The sequence below is a fragment of the Cavia porcellus genome, unplaced genomic scaffold, assembly GCF_034190915.1.
Source record: "Cavia porcellus strain 051 isolate PalLab524CR breed Dunkin Hartley unplaced genomic scaffold, mCavPor4.1 scaffold_11, whole genome shotgun sequence".
Taxonomy (NCBI): Eukaryota; Metazoa; Chordata; class Mammalia; order Rodentia; family Caviidae; genus Cavia; species Cavia porcellus.
Window position 1 is genome coordinate 81,898,331 of NW_026947494.1, and position 22,260 is coordinate 81,920,590.

The 22,260-nt window shown below is 37.0% G+C and overlaps 1 protein-coding gene across 8 annotated transcripts in view; it reads right to left on the bottom strand.

Annotated features, from left to right (window-relative positions):
* Spidr (scaffold protein involved in DNA repair) overlaps nucleotides 1–22,260 on the bottom strand; it is a 398,515-nt gene that overhangs the window by 280,710 nt on the left and 95,545 nt on the right. For 7 of the 8 annotated variants that reach the window (XM_063258538.1, XM_063258540.1, XM_063258539.1 and 4 more), the window contains exon 6: nucleotides 2,983–3,236. The exons of the other annotated variant lie outside the window; for it this stretch is intronic. In XM_063258538.1, the coding sequence (XP_063114608.1) occupies nucleotides 2,983–3,236 (254 nt within the window). The remainder of the gene's footprint in view (nucleotides 1–2,982; nucleotides 3,237–22,260) is intronic. 8 annotated transcript variants of the gene reach the window in all.

Sequence of the window (22,260 nt, forward strand, 5' to 3'; positions counted from 1 at the left end):
TCAAGACTTGGAAGGAATGAGGAAGGATGGCAGGAAGAGAGGATGAAAAATAGAATTAAGATGTGTTACATAAATATACCAACTCCCTATGATAAATGTAATCATTATTCACCACAAACATGTACCAATAAAAAAATAACCATGCCAAACTATTGATAGGTAGAACACTTACGTAAGATTACTTAGAAATAGGCCCATTAATTGAATTCTAGAAATAAGAGTATCAATCACAAACAAAGATTTAAATATTATTAAAAAAAAAGAAACTTCCAAGGGTGGTAGGAAGAAAATTCATAACAATTTGCATATACATACTTCATAAGATCCATTACTTATCAATGAATATGTATACTCATTAACATATGCATTCATGCTATAAATTTATATATAAAATTAACATTTAAAGTTATATAAGTACACACATACATATACATACATACATAGAAAGACACACAGAGAGAAGTCAGCAGCTCCTATCATGACTGTAATCTCAAGAGAAAATAAGATCAGTTGTTAATCACCATGATGGCTATACAACTTTCAATGTATTATCTCATAGATTATTTATTCATTAATCATTTCATTGCATTATCTCATTTTATTCAAATAATATTCTCCTTAGGTACAAAGACATCAATATTTACATCATAGAGAATAAAATCAGAGGAGAGAGATTAAAGAACATCTCCACTATTACATACTAGCTTAGATGAAGAATCAGTTGTTAAAACTCAACAGGACTTTGTAATATCCACAATTAGTGTTACTGTCCCTGTCATGGCTTTTAGTTATTTTTTTATACTACAATATACTATACTATAATAACTATTATCATAGTTATTATCATTATATGTGATACATATTATACTTATTATCTTTACCCTATCCTACTATTTTCTTATAGGCAATAATTATTTCTGAATGTGTTTATGTGTATGTGCAACACATACAACAGTCACTTCCAACTAATACACTAAGGAGCTTCCACTGAGACATTAGACATCTGCCATAGCCAATTGCATGAACAGGTGGCCTGGCTGCACAGTTCATGCTCTCAAAGTTGATAATATATCTACTATGTCTTAATATTAAAATTAATATTAAGTGTAAACATATATTTTAAATCATATTTATAATACAAATATAGGAAAAAGGTAAAACACAGCATTCTTTTCCAATCTTGGTTCTCAATACTATGAATTTATAGAGTAGAATCCAAAAACAGCTGGTTAAAGTCCACACTAGACCCCTATAAGAAAACTGTAGGAATTATAAGATGAAATGTAAAAGCAAGAATCACCACACACAAATAACTTGTCAACACAGGGGAGGATCTGAGTCCTCAGGTAAAATCTGTGACTGTAGCTGAGTTTAGGAAGTAAGGGCCATGAGGGTGCCTCACAGGTCACTTGCTTTCCCTCTCCTCCAAACATACCCGCAGAATTCCTGCATGGAATTTTGGTCAATGTACCTCAACTTAGAATGGAAACATCAAGCCCTTAAGAACTACTCTATTTCTATACGTCAGACACAGAAAGACAAGCATCAGATGTCTTCCCTCATATGCGAAAACTAAATATATACATATAAAACCTGAAAGTAGAAGACTATTAGGGAAGGGCATGGGGACAGGGAAAAGAGGAAGAAAGGGGACTCTGGAGACCTCAGCACAGGAATGCATCTGATGACATCTTTGATTCTTTATTCTGATAAACTAGGTACATGCTGGTTTGAATGAAGGCACTTTTGTCCTGATCACTTTATAATCCCCCTTTCTCTAACCTAAATTATGGGATCCACAGGTTGTACGGCCACCCAAAATCACACTTCTGTTAGTAAGTACTCACTAAACTATACTCTATGGAAACCTGGATCTGTCTGTCTCTTTCTTTGATCTCATGACACTTTGGGACCAGTTCTCATACACCAGGACTGGGTTTTTCTACAACACCATTATTATAGCCTTGTGTCTTATGAGAACAAGATAAGAGGAACAGACGTGAACCTCCCCACCTGTTACTCTCACTTCACTAGACTCTGATACATCTTTCTGCTGTTATCCTCAGGACAGTCCTCTGCACCCCCTGACCTGCCTCATTCACTTCCTCTCTAGGGCTGACAGACCAATACCTGAGGCTGTGCCTCTACTGGCCTGCCTTGCTGTCTGAGATACTATCTCTCCTCGTCTCTGCAACTTCACCAGAGGCAGAATCTCTTTTGGGCCACAAGCAGGTTGCCCTCAATCCTAGCACAAGAGTCACGGCACCACTGCCATTCCTTTCATCACACATTCCTGCAGCTATTGGCCCCCCATCACATATAGAGGCTTGTTACATAGTTCTCATTTTCATCAGATTTTTAAAAAATTATTATTTTGTTCTTATTTAACGAACAAAGACATTTTGTATGACACAGGGTAGGGGTAGGTCTCTTTCACACATCCTGTTCAAATTGCCTGCTTCTCTAGTGACAGGAATATTCTACCACTACGGCTCTCCACATTCATACCAGCTGTTTCTTGTCCCTTAGTCTTGGCTCTCGCTCTTGCATTTGCAAGTGTTGCCCTGGCTAATGTCTCTCACCACATTCATAAAAGTAACCTGACGTGGTCAATATTTATTATTTCTCTCTTTAGATGATAAATTACTAAAGGACAGAACAGTGTTCACTTCTCTGAGACAGCACCTGAACACTGATCAGTAAGATTGGATAAGCCAAACAACAAAACTCTGTCAAACAAAAGTAGTCATGTAAGTTGGTTGTCATAAAAATCCATAAACACTCAAGCTTGGATAAACAAATTCCAGAATCAGCTAGAGAACTTGGGCTTCAGTAATCAGAAGTAGAGAATTATCAGAAGTAGAGAATTGTAATTCTTCCAATTTTCCTTCCCAAGTAAACAAATATTTTAAAATTAACATTTCAGATATTTGGGTTTCTTAAGAAAACAGGAAAAAAGTACTTCAAAAGATGTAATTTAACCTTAAAAGTTTCTTCTTCTTTGCTGAGTCTTCTGGAGTCCTAGAAGGCTTAGCTGCCTGTTTCTGGGGTGTATACAAGATGGATTCTGTTGATTTCACCCTTGGGTTGATCACTGTGTCCATTATCTGCCTTGTATCCAGTCCAACATCAACATGGTACTTATGAGGGGATTCAGAATCAATGAATACAACATTCTCGGGATCGTCTTCTTTCTCACTATGTGATGAATACTCCAAAATTTCTGTAGAAATTGGCTGGGAAAATTTAGAGAAATATAATTAAATATTCTTAATCAAGCCTACAGGTATCCAGACCTATTGTTCTAATTCATTATGACTAAACTCCTTAAAAATAGTTTCTTTTTTTTTTTTTTTTGTATTTTTGTATTTTTACCGGTACCAGGGATCAAACTCATGACTGCCTGCTTGCAAGGCAGGCGCTTATGCCGCTGAGCTAAATCCCCAGGCCCTTAAAAATAGTTTCTTAATTGTGGTATATGTAGCTTGGATCTGTTTTGACACAAAAATCCAACAGTAACCAAGAACAAGGACAAGAGGTTAAGTCAATTATAACTCAGATGTTATCTCACTGAATTTACTGAAATAAGTACAAAACAGTTGTACTCTCCTTCACGGAAAAAAAAAATTTGCCACAAGTATATGTAGTCTCTAAAACTGAACTAATAACACTGTCTGAAAGACTGGTGATAATTACTGTAAACTGACTCTTACTTGGGAAAAGTATTTCTTGATTTTTAAAATATAATGTAATCACTTGGAATGGCAGCATGCCTGTAATTCCAACAGGAGGATCTCTGCAAGTTCAAAGCCAGCACCAGGCTATACAGTGAGATCCAGGTCAGCCTCAACTACATAGTGAGACCCTGTCCCCCCAAAAAATATATATATACGCACATGAACTAAATATTCACTATTTGTTACAAACCAAATATTTAAAAATTGCCTTTTCAGTATATACCACTTAATTTACCAATGTTATCTCCAAAAATAAAGCTAAAAATTTAACTTTGTAAGCACAATTCCAATATAATATTATTCAGAGTCTAGTTAAAAACTGTTAACATGAACAGGAATTATTTAAGACTATGACTCACTATCTCCTTCTAACATTCCCTAAAATGTTTTCTTTCTCTTACCCAAATTTCTGAACTTTCAACTGGATTATGAGGCAGCAATCCAGACCCATCCTGCAGAAGAAAATCAAAGCCTTCTTTCTGATGTTTACTATTTTTGCCCAGACATGTTACTAAACTAAGCATGAAAGGATTTTATATTCCTACCACTTGGTTTTACAGGTCAGTCTCATGTTGTTGCTCTAAATTGTTGTTGCTCAATTGTTGCTCTAAAGTCAGTAACAATTCATTTCTTGATATTCTAATTTTCTAGTACATTAGCAGCCTCATCTAATTTAGTACTTAAATCAAATTGTAAACCCTAAATCATACCCTTAGATGAAGGGTATTCTGGTCCCAATCAATTCTTAATATAAGTATGGGCTCCCTCAGGAGAAGCTCCATCTATTTTGATGGATTACCATTAACCGTGTTTCTGGTCATGGAGCAGGAACCTGAGTGAAGACAGTGAAGAGCATACAAGGGCTACTGTGTAGGTACCTGGGAGTATGTACACACTGCTTTTGAGGGTAGCATTAGAGTTTTCACCATTTGATCACCTATGTAAAGGCCTATCACATTTGGCCTTTTCCAAGAATTACATAGTCGGGTCTTTTTTTTTTTTTTAATTTAAGGAGAAAAAGGAAAAAAAAAGCAGAGAAAGGGTACAAGTTATACAGATTTACAGAAAAAATAAACAGTAGGAAATCACTAGTTAATGGATTACATTTTGTCATCTTAGAAATAATTGTTCAAGTTACAAAATTAAAGCTTATAAAGTGGATATTCCAACAGTGAGACTGCAAACAGTTCTGTTCAATGATCCAACAAAACTCAGTAATATCATCTATCTTATACACTTAAATATACATGCAGTTATATCATTTAGAGCACTTTCTTTTCCTCTTTTGTACAATGACAATTACACATTTTGGGTTTTGTTGCTCCCACAGTTCTTATTCCTTTTTTGGAAGAGAGTAGAACCAAATGTGACATAACAGAACAGAGTCAGTCAAATCAAAAGGGTGGACGTAATAGATAATGTAAAAGCATAATACAAGGTGATCAATAATGGTTACCAGAATGCCTCCTGCTATCTCTAATAGAATTGCCTATATCATTAGTTATAATAAAATTGAACAAAACAGTAAAGAACAAAACCAACAAAACCAAAACACTGGAGACATTATAGGTCTTCAAAAGTAGATAATGGTCAACCAGAATGGGCGTCATAATGAATCCCACTATCTTCACAGCTGTTGCCTAATCTTTCGAACCTGGTGCTATCACAAAACAGAATAGAGGAACATCAGTCAAAACAAGATGGTGAGAGCAATACAGGGCTTTAAATCAAGAAAATGGAAAGTCAAAGTGGGTTACTATAATATATCCTGCTATTTTTAAATTTATTTTTCCCTTAATTAAAAGGATAAAAAAGTAAATAATAAAATGGAGATTGAGATAAAAGAGGGCATAACAGCAAATCAGCGCAGATCAAAACATAACCATTTAAGCAAAATAGTGTTTCACCACAAGATTATCCCAACATAAAAGTAGTTACCATATTGTCTATTTCCTTGAAATCTTTGAGTATAACTTCGTATACTGTAGCATCAAATATATCAAAACAATGTAAAACCATTTAAGAGAATGACAGTATGACAGGGTATTTAGAATCAACTAACAGAAAATGAACAATGGTTTCTGTATAATCTCCTTGTCTATAAAAGGTTTTGCTTATGCTATCATATATAATACAATCCAGTAAGATACCACCTGTTTAGATCAATGGAGACAGAAGAACAAAAGCTTGATGAGACTTCAAAACAAGATGATACTAAATCAGTATTACCTCTTAAGATGTCATTTTCTCCAAAATTGCTGTTCCTATCATCCAATCTTCTCTGCCTCATTTCTGTTGAGCTCTTTTTCTGTCATTAGTTGTCAGTTTGTCTTCTTCGTTTTGTTTTCTGCTCCATTCATTGTGGCCTCTCTGCCGCTACTTCTGGATTCTTCATATTTTTCTTTTTTAGAATATCTTGCAGTATTCTCTGTAGAGTTGAATTGGTGGTTGCAAATTCCCCTACTTCCTCTTTATCCTGGAAGCACCTTGTTTTTCCATCAATTTCCAGGGATAGTTGAGCAGGATATATGATTCTTGGCTGGAGATTATTATCTTTCAAAGCTTGAATTATTTTCCCCCACGCTCTTCATGATTTGATGGTTTGTGCTGAGAAGTCTGCTGTAATTCTGATGAGTGTTCCCTTGTAAGTGATCTGTTTCTTGTCTCTGACAGCTTTTAGCATTCTGTTCTTGTATTGGATTTCTGGAATTTTAATTATTATATGCTTGGGTGTAGCTCTGTTTGGGTTGTAGGTGGCTGGGGTCCTATATGCTTCATACAACTGAGTATCTTTCCCTTTTGCTAAATTAGGAAAATTCTCCTGGATTATTTCTGTGAGTAGCTTTTGTAGTTCATTTGTTTGTGTCCCTACTTCTTCTTTTATGTTCTTAATTCTTAAGTTATAGACCCTCTTATCATCTTTTAGTCTTTGTATTATTGCTGTTTGTTTCTTTGTTATTTTTAAGAAGTTTCTCATTTCATTCTCCCATATTACAAATCTGCCCTCCAGTTCAGATAATCTGTCCTTAGTTTCTTTCAAGCTGTTATGCCAGTTTTCGATAGACTTTTTAGTTTCCTGGTAATCTCTTTGAACCTGCTTCACGTATTCTATGCTTTCTCTATTTTCTCCATTAAACAATTCTCCCCTCTTTTTCTATTCTTCCATTCCACCACCTGTTTTTTTTGGGTGGTGCTTAGAATTTCTCTAACTATTCTGCTTATGTCTAGCTTCAGGTCATTAATAACTTCATTCCTGAACTTGTCTATGAGGCTCTCGAGATAGAGCTTTATATATATTGGTGCTGTGTCTGCTGTTGCCTCTTTCTCAGGATTGGGGGCCGAGGACCCTTTCTTGTTGCTGCCTCTTCCCATATTCTTTGTTCCTTATATATGCAAGTGTATATAGGAGGCCCAGCTTCCTTCCCTGTCAGCCACAGTCTGATTGAATTGCGCTGGCTAGGTGTTCCTGCCCACAGCAGCGCACCAGGAAGTTGCAGACCAGGCAGCCTATGCGGGGCCCGCTCCTCCAGGTCAATCTACCTTCAGGAGCTGGGACCTGGGCTGTGCTAGCCTACTGGGTCTCAGCCAGCAGTGTCATGTGGGCTAGGCACTGCTCACCAATCCCGTTTGAGAGGGGGATTGGTGACTGAAGTCACTGCAGCGCCCTGTTCCCGCAAGTCTGCCAGGTCCCAGAATGTTCTCTGTTGGAGTCTCCTAGACCGTGGAAGAGTCCCAGTTTTCCCTCACTCACTGGAGGTGGATGCACAGCTCCCCGCCCATCCCGCCGTCAACTCTGTTCACCGATTCCCGTTCTCAGAGCTTCCGTGCGTCTCTCTCCCTGGCGAGCCAATGCAGACACAGCGGCGGTGGCGGGAAACCCAAATTGCGGCTTCCAATGGCACAGGCTCCCGCTTCCACACTGAGGCTTTATCTGTTCCTGTTATAGCACCGGGATTGCATACCCAGTTGGTTTCTCTCAGCCCAGTTCATTCTTGGGTCACCGGGGCATATCTCCTCTTGCTTGTGATTCCTTACTCAGCACCATTCCTGAATTCTGAGCAGGGTGTTTCAGAGAGCCTCCATAGCTGCTGCTATCTGTCCGCCATGTTCTCCCGGAAGCCCAGTTGAGTCTTTTTTTAAAAAAGATACTATCCATCCCCACTCCTCCTCCAACCCATTACTTGGGTAGTTTCTTGCTATTAGGCACATTTATAATATTAAAAAAAAGTAAATGAAAAAATTTCTAAAATAAATGCTGGGTACTCATGTGCAAACATTAAAAGGATTAATAGTAACTACTAATGGGGGTGGGGGAGGCCAAACATTAACAGTTATAAAACATCATGATAGGATTCCAATAAAAGTATTCTTTGAGCTCCAAAAACACTTGAGAAAAACAACAAAGCAAGGTAAGTAACACACAAAGGGCAGCTGAAGAGTTGTTGAAATGTTAGAAAAGGCTTTTTCCCAGGATCTGCCACCTGAAGCTGAATGCTAAGAGTGAGATGTTAAGGCAGAGGTGCGAGGAAGCACATTCCAGGGAGAAAGAACAGCATGTCCAGGGAGCAAAGAAGATGCACAGGAAAATCTCTAAGACTTGCTAAGAGGTAAGTAGGTCAAAGGGCCTTATAGAATATGGAATGGCATCTGGCTGTATTCTGAGACAAGAGTTGCCACTGGCAGTTTTAAATGGGGGTTCGAGGGCCACATCAGGGGCTAATATGGAATGATCACTCTGAAGACCAGAATAAACTACTGGAGGAGAGGATCCATCCAGCAGGTTAGTAAGGCAGGAAGCTAAAAGGTTTTTCTACATTCAGAGCCAGACATGGAGTATTTCAGCGGAATAGAGATAGTGTTGGAAATTGTAAGAAAAGAAACAGTGCACAAACCCCAATGAGGTGGAGAAGACTGCCCATGGAAAGTATACAAAAGTAAGGAGAGGGGGCCAGGGACTTAGCTCAGCAGCGTAAACACCCGCCTGGCAAGCACAAGGTCATGAGTTCGATGTCTAACATCAAAAAAGAGTCAGAAAAAGACCAAGTGGGAACCTTGGGAATACTATCAGTATTTAAGCAGTTTTCAGGTGAGAAAACTGGTTCTGACATGACAAAATACAGAAATGTATGGTAACAAAACTATACTCTTGGTAAGAAAAAGCTCTGAAGAATAAATGGTAAGTGAATGATAATCTGTGATAATTTTAGGCACATGTGGTTTAGGCAGTCACTAATGAGACGTAATTAGCTAGTTCTCATACATTATATAAGAATATACTGAATGTGTGGTATCCACATAGTGTCTTAGCTTGTATAGGTAATACAAAGAAACCTTTAGGTTCATCCTTGCTTTAGTATACTATAGTCAACTTAAAAACTGGGGGCGGAGGACCAACTGAAACTACAAAGCAATTTATAGACCATTTCCCTCTAAAATGTTCATACAACAGAAGAATAGAGAAGAAAGACAACTTGAGACACTAGTATGATAGACTGCCTTTTCCAGTACAATTGATCCTGACACTATCCCAGCCTTGGCCCTGCCCTTTACTATCAGGCAACATTAGACAAGTGACTTAACTTTCCCATGCCTTTGTTTCATCATTTTCAAATTGAAGATGTAATATCTAACATAGTAAATACTTTATAAATGTTAGCTATTCTTTTAGTCCCATAGTACTATTGGGAGACAAAGAGTTTTACAAATTTCTACATTATAACAACACTGCAGAAAAACAGTCCCCAACTTTTTTGGCACCAAGCACTGACTTCATAGAAAAGAATTTATTTGGGTGAGGGGGTAGAGGGGTAATCTGGGTATTGGTTTTTCATGAGGAGTATGCAGCCCAGATCCACTGTATGCATAGTTCACTGGAGGGTTCATGATCCTACGAGACTCGTGTCACTACTAAATGGACAGGTGGTGGAATACAGGCAGGAATGTGAGCCAAGAGGAGTGGCTGTGAATACAATTGAAGCGCTTCACTCACTAGCCTACTTCTTACTTCCTGGTGTGAGGTCCAGTTCTGGTCTGTGGCCCAGGGATTGAGGACCCCTGCTGTAGCACATGTGAACTGTGCTTACTTCACTGAGCAACATATGCCAGTTTCTCTGTGGTGTGTATCAACCCAGTCATGTACTAGACAGTTCATTCTCAATTTAACCAGTCATTGCGAGATGGCTCTGAAAAGCCATGTCCTGAAAGACACACATGCCTACTAGCAGGATGTGAAGCCTACAACATACAATCAGCCTTGCGATATTCTGGCTTCTGAATTTTTATCTGATAAATGTGAAATGGTATTTCTCTCATTTGCATGTCCCTGATAATTCACAGGGTTGACCACCTTCACATTTGTTTATTAGCTCTTCATATTTCTTCTCCACTGAACTGCTTATTCATATATTTTGACCCATTTCACTATTACACAAGGCAATGAGCTTTTAAATACCTGGAACTGTGTGTTACTTAAGATAAACAGAGGTTTGTCAGAAAATTGTTAATTTAAAACTGACAGAGGAAAAATCTAAGACAAAATGTGGATACTTGTCTAGTACCCTAAGAAAATTCTTCTGGCCACCATTACTCTTGGTAAGTTGCTTACTGCTACACAGCAATATTATGCACTTGAAAAAAATTTTTGGTTGGAAAATTTATTCCTTTGTAAACAATCTTTACTAACAAATGAACTACTTTGTATAAATGATAAACTTAAATACCAATAACGATTTAAATAATTTTCTTTTAAACACTTATATTTTCCAATAGCTTTCTGTGTTCAAAAACTACCCAACTAGTGTGCTTTTAAAACTTTCAGATTATTTCTTGATGTTTAAAGCCTAAAGAAATCACATACAAGAATAAGAATCTTTTATAGCAGAAAAACTGCAGTGTTCACAAATCGAAAAGTAACTATGTACCTGTTGTCATTATTTACTAATGTTTATAATATAATACAATTATTACTAGCAGGATTCTTTTTTGCCTGTTCTAAAGAACTTTTTTTTTTTATTTTATTTAAGGAGAAAAGAAAACAAAAGCAGAGAAAGGGTACAAGTTATACAGATTTACAGGAAAAAAAAATGAACAGTAGGAAATCACTAGTTAATGGAATACATATTGTCATCTTTGAAATAATTGTTTAAGTCACAAAATTAAAGCTTGTAAAGTGAACATTCCAACAATGATACTGCAAACAGTTCTGTTCAATGATCCAATAAAACTCTGTGATATCCTTTTCTATCTTATACACTTAAATATACATGCAGTTATATAGTTTAGAGCACTTTCTTTTCCTCTCTTTTATACAATGTGTTCTAAAGAACTTGAGTGAGTAATACACCATATTTCTTCTACATTAGTAATTAAATGACACAATTGACAGGGCTAAGATACAAGCACGGAAGTAGTTTGTTCAAAGCCATCAATGATATTACCTGGTGCTCTTCCCAGGACAACCTATCTCTCCTTAGTCATCTCTTACAATTTACCAGAACCAACCACACAATCTATGGAGAGATGGCTTTCTACCTCCAGGTGGCCAAAGGGACCTCTTAATTATGCGGCTGTGTAGCTACTCTGGGGCTGAGGCTGCTTTATCTAAGGTAGATAACTCACTCAAGCTAAGCCAATCAGATTCTTTTTCTCCAGATTTTAAACTGAGGGCTACAAATATGAGAAGCAGAAGCGAAACCATACTAATGGCAATTATCTAAATGACAATTTCATTAGCTCCTACTGTTGAGTTTTTTAGGGCTGCACTAAGGCTCAATTCATCTTTCAGCTTTACTTTAGATTCTTTTATACACAGTATTATTCCAATAACTTTCTCTTAAAATAAGCAGGCTATTTGCTTATATATCTCCAAATAGAAAATATTCCCTGAAACAAATATATTTATTCAATATATACCATATGTAAGGTGTTATACTAGACAAAATTTATTAAGATACCAATCACTAAGAGCTCACAATAAAATAAAGAAGATAATATATGGATGGCTCACAAGAAGTGTTCCACAAGGACACCAAGGAACTCTTATTTCTGGCTGATCAAAGACCAGTAGACACATAGAAGGGGTAACACACACTGGAAAAGGCCTCAAAAGACTGAAAAATTTTTAGCTGAAAATATTAAAGGATTTGGCTCTTCTTAGCATAAAAAAATGAAAATATAAAAGGAGGAAAGAAAGCACATAAAGGAAAGGACAAGGAATATTTGTGACATAAAGACAGGCCTAGAGAAGTGAAAGTTCAGAGTTCATGCTGGGAAGCAAGAGACACTAATACAAACAACATAATGTGCAGGATGGTGAGGAACAAGCTGTGAAGGATCTTAATTTAAGAATTTATGGGGCTGGGGATTTAGCTCAGCGGCATAAGCGCCTGCTTCGCAAGCAGGCAGTCGTAAGTTCGATCCCTGGTATTGATAAAAAAAACGAAAAAGACCAAAAAAAAAAAAAAAAAAAAGAATTTATATACTCTCTGATTATTTATAAAGCTTCTGATTATTTCTGACTAGATCAGGAGGATAAACTCTGAAAGTATTTAAGAAGGCTATTCTGAAAGATAGATTTGAAGGGAAACATTAGCACAGGGAAGATTCATACAAAGTTATTGCAAATGTTTTTTAACTGCACTCAAATGGTGCCATTCACATAGTAATATCTCAATTCAAGAACTCTTTATATATTCCCCCAAATTAATTGCTTGCCCCCCCAACACACTCTGCATTAGTAAGTAATATCACATTCCATCCAAACTCGAGTCAGAAGCCCAAACTTCATCAATTCATCAGTAAGCTCTACCTCTACTAACTCAGAGGTGCCCCTTCTCTGCACCCTATCCCCCAGGCAGCACCACGACAGTAATGCTGCCAAGCTCAACCCTGCTTCTGCTCTATCTGTCCCACGGTGGGTCATCCTTCATCTCACAATCAGAATACTTCTCCACTGTAAATCAGACCATTATACCCTTCAAATTCCATAAATGGCTTCTTGGGATACTCCAGGCTGTGCTCTACAAAGCCATGCATGGCCCTTTCTCTTTCAGGCTTCTGCCTGTCCATCTCCAAGATTCTTATATAATTTTTATTCTACTATTAAATTTAAAGGATTTTCCTTAAGCTTGTTTTTCTCAAGGAAAATCCTAAGAAGGAAAAATGAAGGGCAAATACTCCTCCCAGAAAATTTCTTTGTACCAACACCAGAATGGACAAAGCAATGAAACAGAACTGGAAACTCACAAATAGACTCAAACACAAATAAGACATATAAAAATTTTGAAAATATAAACAGGCCAAAGAAACCAATTTGGAAACAACTGAACTATATATCTGGATAGAAAAATGTTAGGTTCTCACTACTTATAACAAAACAAATTCCTAAAGAATCAAAAACTCAAAATAGTTTTACAAGAGCTAAAATATGGATGCATTTAAAAAACAATGCTAAACCAGAAAAAAACACTCTTTCCAGTATGACATAAAAGCCAAAGCGCAAGCTAGGCCTGGTGACACATGTTTGTAAAACCAGCACTCATGTGGCTGAAGCAGGAGGATCTCTGCAAGTTTGAAGCCAGTCTGGGCTACAAAGCGAGTTCAAGGCCAGCCTGAAAGAGACCAAAAAAGAAAAAAAAAGAAAAGAAACCTAGCTTGGCATAGTGGTGCATGCCTGAAATCCTAGCACTTGTGAGGCTGAGGCAGGATTGCTACCAGTTCTAGATTAGCCTGGGCTACTAGTAACTTCAAGGCCAGTCTAAACTACATAGCAAAACCGTGTCTCAAAAAAAAAAAAAAAAAAAAAAAAAAAATCCAGACATCCTGCTTCCACAAGAGGAAACAAAATTAAAAAGAAAAAGAAGAAAAAAAGATAGCGAGAGGCTGATAGGAAGCTAGTGTAGGAGAGGATGCATTATTCCAAGCTAAGTAACTGGGGATGTTTGTTCTCACTTCAAAATAAGCAAAGTAAGAAATACAGAAATATTTCTTAAGCCATGTCGATAAACACAAATATATCAATAACTTGGGTCATCTATGCAGTATTTTAGCAAAGGGTTTAGATTCAATAGCCATCAAGTCAACAGTTGAGGCAGAAAACATAGATGGGCGGAGGGGAGAGGAGGAGCACTGATGACAGACCAAACATTCTCTCAAGTACAGCTGCTACTCACAGCTAGCCATACCCAGCAACATTATACCACATTTCCATTAACTACCACATTTTCTTCCACGAGAAGAAAGAGAATTCTGAACTTTCAGTGAACTGTTTTGATTTAAAAACACCCTCTGGGCAGCCGAGGATATAGCTCAGTGGCATGAGTGCATGCCTGGCAAGCACAAGGTCCTGAGTTCAATTACCTGTGCTGGGGAAAAAAAAAAAAAAAACTGAAAAGCGTGGCGGGGGGGGGGGGGTGTTTCAGGCAGGGTCTTACTGCATAGTTCAGGCTGATCTTAAAACTCACTGTATAGCCCGGGCTGGCCTGAAACTCACAGCACTCCTCCTGCCTCAGTCTTCTGAATGCTGCAATTATAGGCATTTGCACCATGCTCAGCTCTAAAATTTATAAACACAACCCATAAATACCAGTTTGAATCTAAATCATAGTTAAGTGTTTTTTTTAAAAAGCTGTTTGAATAATATCTCCCTTGTTTCTGCAATGCTGGCCTTGTTTCATTAGTCTTGAGTCAAATAGAAGCTTTTTAAAAATTTTTATTTTCATTTGAAAATTATACAAAATCAGGACAGTAAAGCTATGCTCTTTTCTCAAAAGCTAAAAGGTCTGAGGGAATCCTGGTGGCACACTCCTGTAACCCCAGCACTCTAAGAGGCTGAGGAAGGAAATCACAAGCTCTTGTCCAACCTAGGCAACTGATGAGACTTAACAAGACCAGTCTCAAAATAAAAAATGAAAAAGGACTGAGAACATAGCTCAGTGAAAAGCCCTTGGATTCAATCTCCAGTACCAGAAACAAATGTTAGCAGGTAGTTTTACCAGAAACACTGATTGTTCTTGCTCTATGATGGGGTAGGAAATTCTTAAAAATGAATGTCAAAACTCTCATGCACCGATTCATTCAACAATATGCCAAAGCAGTCGCATGTATTCAATGGGGGGAAATGGAATTTGTGACAGACATCATTTTTGAGCTGGTATTTCTCTATCTGTTAAGTCTTAGAGTTTAATAAATGCCTCACCAAAATAATAAATCAGGAAAATTAAATAACAAAACAAAACATAAACATTTTTACTAATACTATCTTAAAATTCATCACAATAATACATCACAAAAAATGAACAGAGTACTTGGATCTTCTTTCAGTAAGTCAGAAAACTGCAAACAAATGGTCAAAATGGAAAGCCCATGCCTCCTTTCTATGAATTATAAAATATAAGTGGTATAACCATAAAAAGTAAAGTTTCCTTGTAACTAAATTCAAGTATGAATGTGGCTTTATAGAGATAATACATGTCTCTTCTTACATAAAGAGAAATCAATAGACCTGCTCTAAATACATATTCTTAGAATGAGTTTGGGCCAATTCATCCATACCCATTCACCCATACCCAGAGAAGCTTCCCCATGCCAGGTCTGCATTCTGACTTGTTACTGTTCCCAATCCCACTGATGAAATGCTTAGTATAACATTTAGTGTACCAAAAGTAATTCAGTACATTCATAAGTGCTGATTCATTTCCAACCCACACTTTAATTATTATTCTAAAACAGTTCAATAGCCAAATAGTACTAATGAAAATACTTCAGAGAAAGAGTTCAAGTGATATACCAGAAGAGGTCAAAGTTCATGACAGCAGGGACAGTGGTGTTACAAACTGAAGTAGAAGACACATTCAGGAGTAAAGGAGAAGAAAGAAGGTACTATACAAAGTTTTAAATGATCACATGTTCAGTATACAGACACAGGGCACCTGGCTGGAGGCTGGAAATGCAGGATGCCTGTAAGACATGTCCCACCCCCATCCCTCAGCAGCACCTAATTAATTCCTGGATCTACTAACAGTTAAGGTGCATATCTACGACTCTGATGTCATAATCTCCTGTGGGTTGTATGTTGAGTTACTACAATTCCACAACTTCCATTCCTTTTGGGGAGTCTTCACTTTAATATTTTTCAATTCTATACAGACAAAATGATTTTTAAATGACCATTTTAGAGTAATATGTGAAACTTTGGGTGGCAAGCAAGGGTAAAAGTAGAAATGCATGTGTATACTTACATGAGCTAAACAGAAAAAAAAATCTTACAAGTCTCTAAACAGGTAGATAAATCAATATTGTCATTTTTTTTTTTAAACAGAGTCTTGCTATGTAGTTTAGGCTGGCCTTGAAGTCACTATGTATCCCAGGCAGTCCTTGATCTCACAGAAATTCTCCTGCCTTAGCCTTCTGACTGTTGTAATTACAGGTATGTGCCATATACCAGCTATCACTTTTCTTTAAAAAGTAAAATTTAAAACTTTTAAATAACTATCATAAACTTCAACTTTAAAAGTTAATAAATTACCATAACATGCTATGCAATCCATCTGATAGTTTTTAAACTACCATTACTTCCTGTAATTCTATCTACCAATTTCTTTAGAAAATGTACATTCTTCAAAGTGATCTCCCTAAATACTGGAAGAGCTACCCCCAAATTACAATGCCTCAATTCCCATTAAGCAAATTAAGCCAAATCTTAATCTAAATCCATGTATGAAAATCTACACATGTAGGACTGTTCTAGGTGAAAAGCTGTGTCTACTCACACACTCAGGAAGAAGTTTGAGCCTAATTGCTAGATGAAGCAGTAACCTCAGTGGTAAAGCTGTCTTAATAACAAAGGAAATAAATTAGGCAGATGAAACATTGCTCTTTAATGTTCAGAAATTAAAGGCTTTAACTCTAAAATTTATAGAAAGGTCACACTAGGAGCAACACTGAATATCACTAATAAGTAATCACCTCTATTTGTAGCCAAATTCTTACTAGCTCATACAGGGAAAAAAAAAAAGATAAGAAGGACAGGAAAAATAGAGGAACAGGAGAGGACAGAATATAAATTAAAATTATTCCTCAAAATAATCAACTGTCAGAAAACTTCTCACTTAACTCCTGATTCAAGCAAAAAACAAAAAGTCTAAAGTCTTTAGCATCAGCCAACTCAAGAAGGTACGCTGAGAGGCTGTATGAGGACCCCTTGCATGACTGTTACTGTGTGGGCAGGTGCTGGCTGTGCCCTGACTTGAAGGCCAGGCAGGCTCCCACACCACATCCTGTCATGTGCTGGTTTCTGCTCTCTGAGGCTTCCCACCCAATTACTGACCAGGCCCAGACCTGCCTTTGTAGGATCTTATGAGATCACCCAGCAGTGCTGTTAAATTCACCTTGTTTATCCTAGGTTCAGTCACTGTTTCTTAAAGTTACACGACGAATGAGTGAGGAGAATGGAAGAGAATGATGGCTTTAACATAATTAGCTATCAAATGCCTTCATCTCCAGTCTCAATTCTAAAATGGGACTTACTTAATAAATTAAATGGGTGCCTACTCTGTACCAGGAACCATTCTGGGTCTAGTGCGTGTGGGAGGAGAGATCAAAGTCCTTATCAACATGGTCTTTATGTTCTAATAGAATCACAGCACACACCTTAATTAGTAATGTTCTCTATCTAGTCTACTAGTAAAGAACTTAACTGGCTGTGTGAAAAAAGAACAACGAAACAATCAAAAATGGAGTTTATACCAGACTCCCAACTGCTAATGTAAGTTTATGTTCTGATGGGATTAAAATTAATAAACACAAAGCCAGACAATAGAAAACTTAAGTTACTGGTAAAACATACTTACCTGTTTACATGGTGTGTTTTTGTGACTGAAACTTTATCCATGAAAATCAGAGCCAGCTAGTGAGGGAGAAAACAAAAGCTATAGTCTTTCTCATACACTCAATGAAAAAATCTTTTCTGAGGTAAACAGGTTTAACAAGCTACACCCAGTTACACCTCTGTAAACCACCTGGCCTGCCTTCTTCAAACCAAGTATGTGTTTTTAACCTCAAATTGTAGTACACTGGGAATGAAAACTCAAGTTCCACTGAGGTTAGTTTACTAAAGTACCCCTCCTGCTCCATTCAAGACACCCACTGTAAAGAGCCCAGGGAGAAAATGAGAAATACAGTGAAAAGGCATATCTGAAGAGAAAATGAGGCAGTAAGAAATACCATGACCAAAGGAAACAACATGCTGGGTCAAAGTTCATCAAGCAGTAGTTGAAGGTGGAAAAGGGCAGAGTGCCCAAGGCCAGGAGGACTACAAGGCACTCACAGTAAGCACCCTGCCTAGCATTATGGCCCCTCATCTTTGAAGTCCTTGCACATCAAGTCAACAGTGGTCACAGATGAAGAGAAAGAAAAACACTCCCTTTCCCAAGAAAAACAGTGTATAACTGTGGGATTTTAATACAACTGTGATATAATCTTTGTGATCATACTGTTTCAAAATATACTCAGTGAGACAGTTCTGAGCCAATTTCAAAAGATGCCTTTTGTCAGCCCTAAGCCAGGACAGCAGATGCCCTCAGTCTGATGGAAGCTGAGAGTCTTCAGACTCAGACCTACATTCAACACTTGGGTCGAGAATCAAACATGACTTCATGTTTTAAAAATACATCTAGTCATTTGTACAGATAAATCAGAAGCAAAACACTATTTCTGGTTATAGTGAGGCTTTGTTTGCATTCAATGAATGAGTAAAGGGAGAAAATGAAAGAATGAGAAGAGCCCTGAGAAGGGAAGGAGCCAGATGAGTGTCTTAAGAAAACAAAGGCAATGAACAATAGCAAAACTAGAGAAAAGCTATTACAGAGTCTTAAGCAGTGCCCGCTTGGGGTGCTCCTCCACACACCAGCTCTGTTAACAGATGTTAAGGAGACAAAAAGCTCCCTGGTCAATTTGAATAAACTCTGCTAATAAAGTTAAAGGGAGTTCTTTTTGCTTTGTTAGTACATATTAGTAATGCAGAATGGTAAACGATAAGGTTCACTTTGGGAAACTAGCACATGCATTTAGCACACCACCGTTATTTTCAATCCTATTATCCCCACTTCCTACCCACCTCTGTTATCCCCTTACTCATCTCCAAAAGATTACTTTCTCATGTCTAGTCATCTCCTTTGTTTGTTATTTCGAAGTTTCTCACATAAAAGAAAACGTGATAGTTAATTTTCTGAGTCTGGATTATTTTTGCTTCTGCATGACAGTTTTCAGTTTTGTCCATTTGCCTGCAAATGACATGATTCCATTCTTTATGGTTAAGTAATATTGTTTACTTTACCAATTTATTCTCTTTATCAATTCATTGGCTGATGAGCATCTCTGGGCCATTTCTATAGCTTCGCTATTGTGAATTACACCACTATAAACATAAATATGTATGTATCACTACAGCATGAGGTCTCTAATTCTTCTGGGAATATATCCAGGACTGCTATAGCTGAATCAAACGGTACTTCTATTTTCAGTGTTTTTAGTAATCTCCACACTGCTTCCTAGTTGTACTAGCTTACTTATTTTATTTGTACTAGTTTATACGATCACCAACACTGCAGGTGAATTAGTTTCTTTTCCCTCCCTTGAATTTCCTGCTTCCACTGTTTTTTGCATTTTTGATGATAGTTATTCTGACTGTGGGGAGACGTAATTGAAAGTTTTGACTTGATTTTTCTAATGGCTAAAGATGTTGAACAATTTTTCATATACTTATTGGCCATTTTTTTTTTCTTTTATAAAGTGTCTATTCAGTTTACTTGCTCATTTTTGATTGGGTTAATTTGGGGGGATGATTTTTTTAGTTCTTTATATATTCTAGATATTGATACTCTACCAAAATAGCAAACCCATTCTGCATATTACATCTTCACTGTGTTGTTCCTTTGCTATTCAGAAGCTTTCTAATTTGATATAATCCCACTTATTGATTCCTGATATTATTCCCTGTGCTATTACAGGAAACCAGGAAACCTTTCCCTTGCCTACAGTTTCAAGGGTTTCTCCTATGTTATTTTACAGCAATTTCAAACTTGCTAGTTTTATATCTAGGTCTTTGACACATTTTGATTTGATTTTAGTACAGGGTGAGAGATGAGGATCTAGTTTCAGTTCTTTACCTATGGAGATCCAGCTTTCTCAGAACTTAAAGAAGTTTGTTTTTTGGGTCCCTCTCTCAAAAACCAAATGGCTGTAAATTCTGGTTTTGTTTCTGTGTCTTCTGTTGTACACCTTTAATCTACGTTGTCTGTTTTTGTGCCACTCCCATGTTGTTTCTTGCTGCTAAAACCCTGCAGTGCCACTGGTATGCGCTACTGGTGTGTTTCCAGCACTGCTTTGACTTTTCTGGCTATTCTGTGTTCCGTAAGAATTTTAGGGCTGTGTTTTCTAATTCTCTGGAGAATGTTGTTGGTATTTTAATAGGGATTGCTTTGAATCTGTAGATTACTTTTGATAATTACTGCCATTTTCATGATATTAGTTCTCTTGATCCAACGCAAGAGCTGCCTTTCCATTTTCTAATGTCTTCTTTAATTTCTTTCTTCAGGATTCTATAATTTCATTGTAGGGGTCTTTCATCTCTTCGGTTTGGTTGATTCCTAAGTTTTTTTTTTTTTAAGATATTATGAGTGGAATTATTTGCCTGATCTTTTTCTCAATAAGTTTGTTATTGGTGTACAAGAACCCCATTGATTTCTGAATGCTGATTTTGCATCTTTAATAGATTTCATTATAGTAAAATTTCTTAGAAGCCTGATCATGTGAAATTATGACCTCTACAAGAAATCTGATTTCCTAATCTCACATGACCACAATTTAACCAGTATTTTTTACTAAGAATCTCACAGAACAGAATATTCTAAAAATGTTCATATTTTAATTATTTGAATTAAAGTTCCTTGGAAGCAAATTTTAAATCATTTTCTCTATCTTAAACATCACATGCTGGACTGAATATTCTCTTGATGGCTCAGTTATTCTTGTGGCGAAATATCACTAAAGTATTTGAGGTAATGTGGTTTGGCACATGCCAGATGGGTTTTCTTTCTTTCTGTTTGCAAGGTGTTGGGTGCCCCACCGCTACGCTGTCCCATTTCAGCCACTAACTGTTTTTCTGACTGACTGCCAAAGTCACAAAGCTTCTTATTTGTCTTGGATTTACACACCAGGAAACAGGAAAGTTCAATGTAAAATATCAAGAAAAACAATGGTAAATTGCAGTTCCTATTCTTTGGAGACTGACATTTGGCTATTTGTCAATGATTAGGTCAAGCCTCTTGGAACCCAACACACTCACCTGTAAAGCAGACTTAACAGCAATTATTTCAGAGGCCCAAGGCCCCTTCCAGATAGCCCCAAAGCTATGACAAGACTTCTAGAATGTGATACCTCACCATCTTATACATACATGAAGGGGCTTCTTTGAAATAATCTAATTTAATCAAAATAATCCTTACGAGGTTACTTTAAGATAAAAAAAGGCAAATGCTATAAACTTAAATGGAGATTAAATTATTTATATGTAGTTATCCAAAGTCACACAAAAAATTAAGATAATAATTTCAGGAATCCCCACATCTACTAGCATCCTACACACATCTTACCAGACTCTATATAAAAATAGTGGCAGCCTAAAAAATAGAGGAAAATATATATATTCATACATGCATACATACATACATATGTGTACATTTATAACTTTAAGAGCTACAAAAAGAAGAAAAGTCAAAAAGAATTGTCTCGGGGCTGGGGATTTAGCTCAGCGGCATAAGCGCCTGCCTTAAAGGCAGGCAGTCGTGAGTTCGATCCCCGGTACCGATAAAAAGGAAAAAGACAAAAAAAAAAAGAATTGTCTCTTTTCCCATAAGGTTCAATGTAAGTAAGGTTAATCCATTCTGAACCACAATAGATAAATAGAGAAAGACAAGGTATTTTACCCACAAAAATATGAAACGAAGTATAGTATAGTATAGTACAGTACAGTACAGTACAGTACAGTACAAAGAGAGAGAACACTAACCTTGCATAAAGAGACTTCTGAAATAGAGGACAAGAAAGTGGGTGGGAAGGAAATTACTATTTGGAGGGACAGTCCCCCTCCATAAGGACATCAAAGACATTTCCTTCGGGGTTTCCTCTCTTGTCTCTTAGCTTCAGGATCAATTTTAATGAAAAATCTGTCTAATGTTACTTGTTTTTTCCTATACTACATAACTCTATGGAAATAAGAGACCATATTATCATTCATCAGATTCAACACTGTGTTCATTACAGTTATGGTGAGATTGTGCTTCTCAAAAAAATCCATTTTCCATTGTGGAAAAATCACTAGTAATCTCCTCCCTTTCTTCCTCTCCCTTAGTGGAACGCTCTTCAACAAGCAGCTCATTCTGGAGTTCACCATGTCTTCCATCATCAGTTCCTGCTTGTGGTCTTCAACAAAGACCTCTACATCTACACCACTGATATCTAGACCCTT